The 14228-nt window shown below is 40.9% G+C and overlaps 1 protein-coding gene across 2 annotated transcripts in view; it reads right to left on the bottom strand.

Moving 5' to 3' along the window:
- The window catches only part of TET2 (tet methylcytosine dioxygenase 2), a 100617-nt gene that overhangs the window by 20597 nt on the left and 65792 nt on the right, over window positions 1-14228 (bottom strand). For both annotated transcript variants that reach the window (XM_075286048.1, XM_075286041.1), the window contains 4 exons: window positions 13515-13605; window positions 10898-10991; window positions 5513-5721; window positions 5249-5399 (listed from right to left, as the gene is read on the bottom strand). In XM_075286048.1, coding sequence (XP_075142149.1) covers window positions 5249-5399; window positions 5513-5721; window positions 10898-10991; window positions 13515-13605 — 545 coding nt within the window. The remainder of the gene's footprint in view (window positions 1-5248; window positions 5400-5512; window positions 5722-10897; window positions 10992-13514; window positions 13606-14228) is intronic.

Here is a 14228-nt window from a genome sequence, read left to right as displayed (position 1 = left end):
GCATCAGATGTGTAGTTGAGCAAAACTGACTCAGCACTGCTAAGTCTGCATTCGCATAGGAATGCATTGGCCAGCCTTCGGCCAATCAGCGCTGGCTCTGCCGGAGGAGGCGGAGTCTAAGGTCGGACCTGAATGGAGACTGGTGTGGAGCGACCTTAGACTCCGCCTCCTCCAGCAGAGCCAGCGCTGATTGGCCGAATTCCGTACTCTGGCCAATCAGCACTGGCTAATGCATTGTATTGGCTTGATGAAGCAGTGCTGAATGTGTGTGCTTAGCACACACATTCAGCTCTACTTCATCGGGCTAATAGAATGCATTGGCCAGCGCTGATTGGCCGAATTCCGTACTCTGGCCAATCAGCACTGGCTAATGCATTGTATTGGCTTGATGAAGCAGTGCTGAATGTGTGTGCTTAGCACACACATTCAGCTCTACTTCATCGGGCTAATAGAATGCATTGGCCAATCAGCGCTGGCCAATGCATTCTATTAGCGTGAACTGAGTTTGCACAGGGGTTCTAGTGCACCCTCGGCTCTGCTACATCAGATTGCTACATCTGATGTAGCAGTGCCGAGTGTGCATCAGATGTGTAGTTGAGCAAAACTGACTCAGCACTGCTAAGTCTGCATTCGCATAGGAATGCATTGGCCAGCCTTCGGCCAATCAGCGCTGGCTCTGCCGGAGGAGGCGGAGTCTAAGGTCGGACCTGAATGGAGACTGGTGTGGAGCGACCTTAGACTCCGCCTCCTCCAGCAGAGCCAGCGCTGATTGGCCGAATTCCGTACTCTGGCCAATCAGCACTGGCTAATGCATTGTATTGGCTTGATGAAGCAGTGCTGAATGTGTGTGCTTAGCACACACATTCAGCTCTACTTCATCGGGCTAATAGAATGCATTGGCCAGCGCTGATTGGCCGAATTCCGTACTCTGGCCAATCAGCACTGGCTAATGCATTGTATTGGCTTGATGAAGCAGTGCTGAATGTGTGTGCTTAGCACACACATTCAGCTCTACTTCATCGGGCTAATAGAATGCATTGGCCAATCAGCGCTGGCCAATGCATTCTATTAGCGTGAACTGAGTTTGCACAGGGGTTCTAGTGCACCCTCGGCTCTGCTACATCAGATTGCTACATCTGATGTAGCAGTGCCGAGTGTGCATCAGATGTGTAGTTGAGCAAAACTGACTCAGCACTGCTAAGTCTGCATTCGCATAGGAATGCATTGGCCAGCCTTCGGCCAATCAGCGCTGGCTCTGCCGGAGGAGGCGGAGTCTAAGGTCGGACCTGAATGGAGACTGGTGTGGAGCTATCTTAGACTCCGCCTCCTCCAGCAGAGCCAGCGCTGATTGGTCGAGTTCCGTACTCTGGCCAATCAGCACTGGCCAATGCATTTCTATGGGGAAAAGTTAGCTTGCGAAAATCGCAAACTGACAGGGATTTCCATGAAATAAAGTGACTTTTATGCCCCCAGACATGCTTCCCCTGCTGTCCCAGTGTCATTCCAGGGTGTTGGTATCATTTCCTGGGGTGTCATAGTGGACTTGGTGACCCTCCAGACACGAATTTGGGTTTCCCCCTTAACGAGTTTATGTTCCCCATAGACTATAATGGGGTTCGAAACCCATTCGAACACTCGAACAGTGAGCGGCTGTTCGAATCGAATTTCGAACCTCGAACATTTTAGTGTTCGCTCATCTCTAGTACTAATCCATCAAGAATATGAAACAATTTAACAAATATCATTTTATTCAGAAATTGCTGAAAAAAAGATCAAGTATGCTGCACACTGTTCAGCTATATGGCCACAACCACATGCATGTAGCCAGGTCAGGGTTGAACGGCACATGAATGACATCCGTGTGACGTTCGTTCTTCACTTCTCTAAGTGATCCGAAGCCAAAAATGGAACAGGCATAGGAATTGTCCTGAGTTTTCCTGAGGCTCACTGCTGTATAGAGAGGCCTGTGATAATACACAGGTGTGTCTATGCAGTGTATGCATCGCTGGTGCAGAAGAGGCCCGACCAGTACGTGGAGCAGCTCATCACCATGGTCCAGGTAAGTATGGTCAGGAGGGGTGATGAGGGAAGGGGGATTGGGGGGGGGGGGGGTTAGTTATTGCCTACTAGGGAATATGAGGGGTGGTGGTTTAATGACCATTAGTGCGGGAATTGTATAATTTATTTTAGCTATGTGGCTAAAATAATATTAAATATAATAATATTCTTATATTTTTGTGGCTATTAATATTCCCATTTTAATTGTCGGTCGAACAGACGAGAAAAAAGCCAGGCAAGTAAACACTTCTCCGTAAATGGCACAGCAACACTGAATAAAGCTACATTAGACTTAAAATGGCCACCATCCAACCATGTGACCTTAACCAGGAGGTTGGGACTATGTAGTGGATTTTGGCACTGAATCCACGTCATAACCCGCCCCCTCACAATGGAGGTCTATGTAGACCGCTAGCTCACTTTTTTCTGTGAGCGGCATGATGCCGCTCGGAAAAAAGAAGTGAGCTGCCCTCTCTTCAGGCGGATTCCGCGGCTGATTCAGCCCCGGCGTCCGTCTCATGGCATTCATTTGAGCCTACTCCGGAAGGGGAAGCCGCGACTGTCGGAAGCCACGACAATCATGGCAGGCGCATTTTGGCCCTATTGTGACGCAGCTTCCCGCGTCACTCTCAGGACCAAAATCCACCAATCTGCTCCCCATGTGAACGGGGCCCTAGTGTTGCTGACCCGCAAATTGCAGACCACAAAAACCACTTCTGTCGTGTAAGACCAGCCTTACTGTCATGCTCCATGACATGTTTTGCTAGTTTTGAGATATCACAACCATCAATATATACCCAAAATCTTAAAAAATTGAATCTAGAGAACATCCAATATATGATTTTTGATATTGTATGCATGGTATCATATATGCTAGATGGTCTCACAATTAATACATTCATATATTGGGAAATTTTCCAGGTGAGAAGATTTAGAAAATTCTTTCTTGGGATTAGCATGTTTGGGACATTACAATGCATATGGGCAACAAAAGGGATGCTAGTGCCAAAATATAACAAACTTTCAAAAATGCCATAATAAGGTTGGCCAAATAGAGTATTTTGAACCAATAGGGACTGTCATTAATTGGAAAAAAAACTGCCATTTCAGGAGAAAAAAAAATAATGTGAGATTAAAAAAAATACTTCAACTTGAATGATATACTTACAAAGATCTGGGAATACAGGGTATAGCATTCTAAATTAGATTAGAAGGATCTCACAGCCATCTCTGCTACAAAAGACCCATAAAACACCACTATTACCTTAAATACAACTAGGAATCATGCGAACCAAAGCTTGTAATGTCTCTGCCAAATTGCAACACTTCCTGTTAGGTCAAATTTATCACCAATCAAGCATTGGTAGAACTAGATTGGATGCCAGCTTTGGCAATCTTTGAATAGGATTTACATGGCCCAACTCCGAAATCTATGGACAAAGTGCCGCAGGATACAGGATACATACATTTGCCTTTGTGTCCCACCATATCTCATCTTGTATCCAGGCTTGAGGTGGCTCAGCAGGGTACTAGAGCCTCCTGTCAACTGATCATTTTCCCCAATAACCTTGCCCTTTTGCTGAAATGCTGTAATAACTTACATATTTCACCATTACGTTCACACATATAAAGTTTCATTCAATTAAAACATCCCCTTCTTGGTGCCTTACTTTTCTTTTAAGGAAAAGTTCACAGAGGGATTTGCTGCAGATTTGGGGGCGGATTCCACCCCCGAATCCTCAACACTTTCCACTCAGATTCTGCCTCCCATTGTTTTAATTGGAGGCAGAGATCGATGCAGGACGCTAAAAAAATACTGTATATACTCGAGTATAAGCCGACCCGAATATAAGCCGAGGCCCCTAATTTTACCACAAAAAACTGGGAAAACTTATTGACTCGAGTGTAAGCCTAGGGGAGGAAATGCAGCAGCTACTGGAAAATTTCAAAAATTAAAATTGTCGGAGTTTTTGGTAAGTAGTAGTTGCTGGTAATGGGGAAGGGGAGGGGGTGTTTTGGTTGTCTGTCTGCCCCTTCCCTGAGCTTGAGGACTGTTTTTTTTTTCCCCCACTTGGAATTCAGCCTGGCTGAATATAGGGGATCTGCAGTGCTCCTATTAACCCCTTTCCGGCGGAAGAGGAGCACTGCAGATGCCCTATATTCAGTAGACCGGGCATTTTCAGACTCAGGGATACCTAATGTGTATGTTTAACAGTCATTTTCTACTTTGCATGTATTCTAGGGAAAGGAGGGATTTACAACTTTTATTTTTTTTAAGTTTTTTCCCACTATTTTATGGGAGATTCTATACATTGATATTGCAGCTGGTCATAGACCCCCCCCTCCTAAAAAAATAAATAAATAAATAAATTTATTTTTTTGCTGACTCTAGTATAAGCTGAGGGGGGCTTTTTCAGCACAAAAACTGTGCTGAAAAATTTGGCTTATACTCGAGTATACACGGTGAGTGTCCTGTTGGATCTTTGTACAGTTTCCGCAGCTTGAGACTCCCTACTGATGATGCCGAATCATAGAGGAAATCCGCGACCAGAAAATGGCAGTGAAAAATGAAGTGGAATTCCACTTTGTTTTCCGCCATGTGAACTTACCTTCAGTGTATTATAACAGCATGATACGCAAATAGGGTAAAGTCATGGCACAATACTCCAAAAGAATAATGCAACTGGAAGTTCCAAAGCCTCAATACAAAATCTGTACCTGCCTGATTTTATTTATAACCCTGCTATCTACTGGAGCAGACGGACCTTAGAGTCTTCTTGGGCATTAGGGCCTGGTGGCAACCACTACTTGTGTACTCTATAGCAACCCACATGCTTGTATCTAGTAAATGACTGACTGTACAAGACTATAGCAAAAGTAAAATTTGATGAATGCTGTGCACATATTTTCATGACAATGAGGTTACATTACAACTGTAAACCACATGATGGTACTGAAAGTCAATGGAGAACTTTGTCCTGGCAGTCTCTGAATACTGGGAATACTTGTGTAGCAGGACTTATGTTTCAAGGGCTATTCTTTTCTTTCACATGACAGTGTGAACACTATAAATATACTGATGTATAATATGTCAGCTGTTTTTACATTTTTAACACTATGTAACACATCCAACTTCTTACATATTCTGCTTCATATACATATATAGAGAGAGAGAAAAAAAAACACTTACTTCTCTTGGGTCATCACATAGAAGTTTAAATTTCCTAGGAATTTTGCTTCTTGCAAACTTGCAGCCATTGTAGTACATACTCCAAGAGCACCCAAAAGAAAATGAGGCACCACAGGTATCGGGGTCCAGCCCCTGGCATGCACAAGTACGCCTGAATAATATGAAAGGTTTCTATTAGATTATAAGATTACCAAATTCATTCATTATGCTGCTGTAAAAGTAGACAAGAAACTAAGCTGGTTTCTATCATTCCATCCAACTTACTCTTCATTGAGAGCGCAACGTCTGTTTGTCAAGGTTCCATACTTCCGTAGCGTTTGGGTGAGCTCAGTGTACATCTTGTCTGCTAAAGTCGTTGATATGCCTTCCCAAACCAAGATCAAAATCACTATCACAGCGGTTTCACAGGAGTGGCCCGCTCGCTCTCGCACCAGACACAGCATTTTCTCCTCAATGCCACTTCGGCGAATGACCTGTGAACAAATTGATAGCCTTTATATGACCCGTGATACCAATAGCTGTTTGGCAGATGCAGATTTGGCAGTACTGTATTCTACTTATTACCACACCAATACATAGAAATGTTCAAAGCAGCACAAATAGTAGTAACACATGAACATAAATATAGCAGTCACTGGTCACATTTGAGTCACTGGGCCAATTTTACTATAATGATCATGAGTATTATATTTAGCAAAGTCAGCAGAAATAAAACTAGTACTGACTACTACCAGACTGAACTACGCTCGACCTATTTTTTTTACATTCCTTTGTTATTATGCCTGCGTATATTTTAGTAAACCCTGGACAAACCTGCTAATTTTAGCAGCACCAGTTGATGTCTGCAAAGAAGAGTCAAGCATATTGAACAGAAGTGTAACTTGAAGCTCATGGGCCCAAATGTAAAATCTGTACGAATACCCCAATTACCATGTGTTACCTATAGTATTGGTTTCTTCTTATGTTGTAGAGAGGTCTTTAGGCCTCTTTAGGATCCAGGGCACGCTAGTGACTGCTACCCCTGCACCCCTTTAGCTATGCCCTAATGTCAAATCCTTTACTTTTATGGGAGATCAGCCCCCCCATGAGTATCTGGATGTGGCATATTTTCTCATACAATATATAGTTGCAACATCACGGCTGCAAACTAGCGCGGCGCATACGATCCCTGCTCCCATTGAAATCAATGGGAGCGCGTATGGCCCGCAAAGGGTCCCGCGGCATACACGTGCCACATCACGCGGCACATTACACCGTGTGAACTCTCCCTTAGAAGGTCATACCAAGAATGTAGGAACTTTCTATAGTTTGGCAATTGAGAAACCCAGTCATGATTTCCTTATTGTGGTCACATTTCCAGGCAAGGACACTACATGCATGTTTCTGACAAGTGCCGGACCATAGAAAGTTCCTGCATTCAAGGTTGTATTCATGGGTTTTTATTTATAGGACCATGACAGCAGATTGTCACCATTAAGATGGTTAGAAAAGATATTTAAAATTCTGAATTTTTTAAAAAAATATTTTAACGTATATTTTCACTTTGTCTACAAACCCTTGCCCCCCGCAGGTATTTTTGATTTTTCTACTCTCTGCCTCCTAAAGCCAATAACTTTTTTTTCCTTTCCGTTGACTGAGCTGTATGAGCACATAAAGTGTAACTAAACTTTCGGACAACTTTTAATTTTTGGCAGTATTTGTGTCATAATTAATTATTTTTTTTAATGTAGATTGTGAGCCTCTTATAGGGATCACAATGTACTTTTTTTTTCTATCAGTATGTCTTTGGAGTATGGGAGGAAACCCACACAAACACGGGGAGAACATACAGTCCTATGAAAAAGTTTGGGCACCCCTATTAATCTTAATCATTTTTAGTTCTAAATATTTTGGTGTTTGCAGCAGCCATTTCAGTTTGATATATCTAATAACTGATGGACACAGTAATATTTCAGGATTGAAATGAGGTTTATTGTACTAACAGAAAATGTGCAATATGCATTAAACCAAAATTTGACCGGTGCAAAAGTATGGGCATCTAAACAGAAAAGTGACATTAATATTTAGTAGATCCTCCTTTTGCAAAGATAACAGCCTCTAGTCGCTTCCTGTAGCTTTTAATCAGTTCCTGGATCCTGGATGAAGGTATTTTGGACCATTCCTCTTTACAAAACAATTCAAGTTCAGTTAAGTTTCATGGTCGCCGAGCATGGACAGCCCGCTTCAAATCATCCCACAGATGTTCAATGATATTCAGGTCTGGGGACTGGGATGGCCATTCCAGAACATTGTAATTGTTCCTCTGCATGAATGCCTGAGTCGATTTGGAGCGGTGTTTTGGATCGTCTTGCTGAAATATCCATCCCCGGCGTAACTTCAACTTTGTCACTGATTCTTGAACATTATTCTCAAGAATCTGCTGATACTGAGTGGAATCCATGCGACCCTCAACTTTAACAAGATTCCCGTTGCCGGCATTGGCCACACAGCCCCAAAGCATGATGGAAACTCCACCAAATTTTACAGTGGGTAGCAAGTGTTTTTCTTGTAATGCTGTTTTTTTTGGACGCCATTCATAACGCCTTTTTGTATGACCAAACAACTCAATCTTTGTTTCATCAGTCCACAGGACCTTCTTCCAAAATGAGGCTGGCTTGTCCAAATGTGGTTTTGCATACCTCAGGCGACTCTGTTTGTGGCGTGCTTGCAGAAACGGCTTCTTTCTCATCACTCTCCCATACAGCTTCTTCTTGTGCAAAGTGCACTCTATTGTTGACCGATGCACAGTGACACCATCTGCAGCAAGATGATGATGCAGCTCTTTGGAGGTGGTCTGTGGATTGTCCTTGACTGCCACTTCTGGGCTTAACAAGAACTGTCCCTGTGGTTTTCCATTTCCTTACTATGTTCCTCACAGTGGAAACTGACAGGTTAAATCTCTGAGACAACTTTTTGTATCCTTCCCATGAACAACTATGTTGAACAATCTTTGTTTTCAGATCATTTGAGAGCGGGCTGTCCATGCTCGGCAACCATCAAACTTAACTGAACTTCAATTGTTTTGTAAAGAGGAATGGTCCAAAATCCCTTCATCCAGGATCCAGGAACTGATTAAAAGCTACAGGAAGCGACTAGATGCTGTTATCTTTGCAAAAGGAGGAAATACTAAATATTAATGTCACTTTTCTGTTGAGGTGCCCATACTTTTGCACCGGTCAAATTTTGGTTTAATGCATATTGCATATTTTCTGTTAGTACAATAAACTTCATTTCAATCCTGAAATATTACTGTGTCCATCAGTTATAAGATATATCACACTGAAATGGCTGTTGGAAACACCAAAATATTTAGAACTAAAAATGATTAAGATTAATAGGGGTGCCCAAACTTTTTCATAGGACTGTATATATATATATATATATATATATATATATATATATATATATGATATAAAATACCCAATACCAACTGTTTTTTATATGACACCAAAAGCAATTTTGTAGCTATTGGGACTGTTTGAGATATAACTACTTTACACTGCCCCATCCTCCCGTACACATCCGTGAGAGGTAGAAATATCTGTCAATATACAAACAAGGTAAAGAGTGAAAAAATACAGGATTTCACAGAAAGGATCCAAATTATTAAAATATTAATAAAGTATATTACAAAATGTATTAATGACATAAATACTGCCAGAAAATCAAAAGTTGACCAAAAGTTTAGCTAAGCTTTAGGGTTTATGGGACTAATTGTACTTTGAATATGGAACCATTTAAGATTTTTTACAATGTACTGAGAAGCTGAAAAAGATTCACAATGGCGTTCACCGTATGGGGAAATTTTTTTTTGGAATTATTATGTTTGTAGACCACGCATTTTTGGACACAGGGATACCTAAAATGTGTATCTGTTTTACTTTTGTGGTTTTTTTCAAATATATTTTTTTAAGTTGTAACATTTAGACCTTTTAGAAGTCTTGAACCCCATAGGGTCTGATCATTCATATCTTGCTAATGCATTGCAATGTATTGTAGAATACTGGCACTTCTATGATAGTCTGAATAGAGCAGCCTGCAATACAGGTGTATTGCAGACAAGCCTGGGAGCCTTATATGCTCCTGGATTTTATGCAAATAGATCATTCTGGCAATCCACCCCAAAATGGAGCCTCATTGAGCTTAGACTAAGGCGTCAGGAGGATTAATGCCAGCAATCATCATGGACACTCATCGCGAGAATTTCTGCTGGTTCTCTGCTGTATAATACAGCGGGGAATAGAAGCTGCCATATTTAAATGCCAGACATCTGCCATACGGTGGATGTCAAGAACGGGTTAAATATGGTTATATTTATGGGAAAACCCTTTAGGCTGATGCCCCAAGTTATGGAAACACAGTTTTTTAGGGGGTTTTTGCTGCAGATTTTGCTGCTTTTTTCAGCCAAAACCAGGAATGGTTTGAGCAGCAGATAGTTATATAAAAACTTCCTACACTCCTTTTGTAGCCATTCCTGGCTGTGGCACAAAAAAATGCAGCAAAATCTGCAGCAAAACAAAAAAAAAAAAAAAGTGTGTGGGGCCTCAGACTTACAAAAAAAGAGTAACTGGGGAAGATTTATGAAACTTAAGATCTCTGCTCTTGAGTGCTGCACTGTAATTGTTTGCTATGGGCAATAAAGACAGTTTCTGTTTTGGAGACTTTTTGGCTGATGCCCCATGTTGCGGAAATGCAGTTCTTGTTGCAGATTTTGTTGAGGTTTTTTGAGCCAAAGTCAGAAGTGGATTGAGCAGAAGGTAGAAGTATAAGAACTTCCTATATATCTCCTAAGGGCCCGTTCACACGGAGTAAACGTGCGTGTATTTTGCAAAATGCACGTGTAAAAATAAGACTCCCTTTGACTTCAATGACTTTTTTTACACATGTAAAAAAACACGTCAAAATACACATCAAAATACACGTATAAAATGTCATTGAAGTCAATGGGAGTCTTATTTTTACACGTATTTTTTACACGTGTATTTTACCAAAATACATGCGCGTTTACTCTGTGTGAGCAGGCGCTAAGTTTGTCTCATAAAAACGCATCAAAATTTGCAAAAAAGAAGCTGCATTTCTGCAATGTGGGGCCTCAGCCTTAAATTGATGGATGATCTTCTAGTAGCCTTTCATTAATATACACCGCATTGCAGTAAGGTGATGCCATTATGCAGTGAATACTAGTGAGCTGGCAACTGGGTGAATAGGTGAGTGGACCTGAAAATTGAGGAAACTCCTGAGAATTCGGGGTGAGTTGACATGGCTGTAATTTACACATGAGATGTGTACACAATGTGTATGGTAGCAGCAAAGTGGACAAATCTCATTCTCACACTGCAGAAAAAAATATATGCAACAAAAATGCACCTGCGACGCAAAGATTTTATATTACAACCTCATTTTATGCTGTGAATTTTTCCTGTGAATTTCATCCACTGTATAGGGTGAAATCTGTGGTGAATGCACAGCAAAATCTGCCACAAAAATACTAAATTTCTTGTCTTATCTTGGTCCAGACAGATACTCGGCATTAGAAAACGGGCAGCATATATATCCCTATATTCTCCTTTTGCATATAAACGTTCTGGCGTTATGACAGACATCACCTACCCATTTTGCAATTGGACATCCCTGAGAGCTCTTCCCTTCTTTTCCTGTATATACAACTCTTTCAATCCTAATGGCCTTACCCTTTTCACCAAACCTGAGAATGAAACCTTCAGTTAGTGTAAGTATTCAGACATTTGGTATGGAAGACTTGTTATTATAATACATTTATATAAACACAATATAGATAATACTAACATGATGTAGAATACACTACAAAAGATAGCTACACCTAATTTCATGTGTTTCAATGAAAATCAACACTTTTTAGAACTAAAATTGGATTCTTCCATTGTAAATACTGTGCTAATACTAGTGCTCTGTTCTGACTGGTGGGACCTCAATGGAGACTTGATGAACTTCAATTTTTACATTGGACTCTTCGTACAGTATAATCAAGAAATTTTCAGAAACAAATGGTAAAACCTGCAGCATTTAATAATCTACAACAAGTTAACATGATTATTTTTTAGAGATGAGTAAGTACTATTCGAAACGGCTGTTTCGAATAGCACGCACCCATAGGAATGAATGGAAGCGGCCGGCACGCAGACTTTGCCAGTGGCCAGCCGCTTAACCCCCTGCATGCCAGCTGCGTCCATTCATTCCTATGGGTGTGTGCTATTCGAAACGGGAGTTTCAAATAGTACTCGCTCATCTCTAATTATTTTGTATCATGCAATTATAAAGGGAATCATGGAAGTTGATGATTCACAAAGATCTGCCGATCATCTCCATTTAGAGCTTGTACTGTACATGCCATTACTCTTTACTGGCCTTAGTGCATTACCATGTAATAAAATACTAACAGGCATAAAAGATGCAAGATGGAGGAACTGACTCCTCAGTTTAAAGACTAATATACAGTATACAGCTACAGAAGAGATCCATCTCTGCCACCTGGACCTGTGTGAGTGTACAGAAACTGTTCCATTCTTTCTAACATTCAAGCGCTGCATCTTTCTTTGAGTGAGTTGTTTTGCACCCCTATGACACTGCACCTCTATGCTGGTATAATTCAATAAAGACGGTTTGTTTGTGCCATTATTCTTCGGACCGGTTCACATCCGCGTTCAGGTTTCCATTCGTGGAGTCCACTTGAGGACCCCTGGACGGAAGCCTATACGTATAAAAAAAAAAAAGCGGTTTACCTGGGAAACCTTTGGACCCTATAGACTATAATGGGGTCCCTGTGGTTTCAGTTCAGTTTCGTGTAAAAACTGAGCGGAAACCACACGGACCCTATTATAGTCTATGAGGTCCGTGGGTTTCCCAGGTAACCGCTTTGTTATGAATATAGGTTTCCGTTCAAGGGGTGCCCAAGTGGACTCCACAAATGGAAAACCGAACACAGATGTGAACCGGGCCTAAGACTCTCACCCCAGCCAACAGATACAGCAGTTTAACTTTACTTTCTGACTTTACTAATAAATATGCACCAGAATTCTGGTGCACTTTGCACCAAAAAACTGGTATACATGCATTACATCTCATTCTCTATGTGTTTTAGGCTAAGGCCCCTCGGGCTGGAAACACCATCTAAAGCGCTGTGGGAACAACCGTGGCGGGAACTCATTGCAGTTCTTCCCGCAGCACTTTGAACAGAAAGTTCATGGAGTTTTCCTCCGCTGACTCTCTGTTACCATTACCTCTATGGGAAAGCCGCAAGCGTTTCTTTAGATATAATTGACATGCTGTGATTTCCAAAACCACACCGGTTTTGGAAATCACAGCGTATCCACGCTGCTTTTTTAACCGCAAAGTGGGCATGGAATTCGCATGAATCACATCCACTTTGCATGTACTGTATAACACCTCGATTTTTCCAATGGCAAATCGCTGCGTTTCCCGGCCCTAGACACTTTCTAACAGTTTGGGTGCCTCGGACATATGGGTGGGCCTGTTGAAAAGCAGGCATTGTTTAATAGGCTAGACTGTGACAATGCGCCCCAATTTTGGAAGTTGCATCACAATTTTGTTGGAAAGTAAGGTAATTAGTAAATGGTGTAAAGTTATACTAGACAGTGTAAAAGTGCACCAACATTAGGCACTTTGTAAAATCTGGTGCAGTTTAAGACTACCTAGTCTAAATTTGCACTGATTTTAAGTTAAGGGGATATCGTCACTCCATAAGGAGAGAACCACCATTAAGGTGTGTGGAGTCTTATTAAGCCATGAGCGCTCCACTGTGCAAAGGAACATGGGAAGAATATGCAAATCTGACTTCCATGATGTAGTCCCAACATCATTGCAAACAAAGGCCTCTAAGAAGGTCGGCATGATGTTAAAGGGAGCGCCCTCTATAGGCGTGTTTGACTAAGACTCTGTCTTCCTAATTACATCATGGGAGATAGACTTGCACATTCTCAGTCAGCGCCCTCTATTGGTGTGCATACTTGAGGCACTGACATCCTAATTACATCATGGAAGTCAGATTTGCATATTCTTCCCATGATTATAAGTTGGACAGATTTACTTTATGTGCCCCATCAAATATTATTATATTACTATACATTAAACCTTAGATACAGTTCCAGTTAAATTATTTTCATGTTCCTGGGAAATAAAGTAAAATATCAAAAGCTATTACAGTATTTGTATTTAAGGATGAAAAACTTACCTTTCTTCCATAATCTCCCTAATAGCTGCCACATTTGGTCCAGCACCAAGATGTGTGTAATAAGGTCCTTCATCTTTCTCTATGATTTGATCTGTTTGGAGAGAAACATTTTTTTTTAAAGTACTTTTTTTTTTTTTCATGTGAACACAAGGGCTCTGAAACACTGCTATGATCTAAATTGTTCCCCTTACAAAGCAAAACAATCTATAGTAAAGCAGCAAGTTCTGGGAAAATTATATTCCCTATGGCTTCTATATAAGAACTTGGTTGTATTTACAGTATGTTTCACAAAAACAGTGTCTTTACAAGCAAAAGACAGACTAACAAACAGCATATTGACTATAATGGGGAATTTGACTCAACATAATTTCCATGCTATGTTTTGAGAACTTTTTCACTTTTCTTTTATGTTAATATTCACCCAACCATTTTATTTAAAATACTTAGATGGTCTTTTACGGTTTCCTATATTAAGAGAAAATAAGTAATGGCCATGATGCTATTATTCATATGAACCATTGGTTAACGCAAGATTTTGCTATATTTATTAAGAAGTACCGTATATACTCGAGTATAAGCTGATCGAATATAAGCCGAGGCCCCTAATTTTACCACAACTGGGAACTTATTGACTCGAGTATAAGCCTAGGGGGGAAATGCTGCAGCTACTGGAAAATTTAAAAAATTAAAATGGTCGTAGTTTTTGGGTGCAGT

Source organism: Leptodactylus fuscus, chromosome 1 (genome assembly GCF_031893055.1).
Source record: "Leptodactylus fuscus isolate aLepFus1 chromosome 1, aLepFus1.hap2, whole genome shotgun sequence".
In the NCBI taxonomy this organism is placed as follows: domain Eukaryota; kingdom Metazoa; phylum Chordata; class Amphibia; order Anura; family Leptodactylidae; genus Leptodactylus; species Leptodactylus fuscus.
Note: the sequence above shows the minus strand (reverse complement) of the source record. Positions and strands in the feature narration are given on the sequence as shown.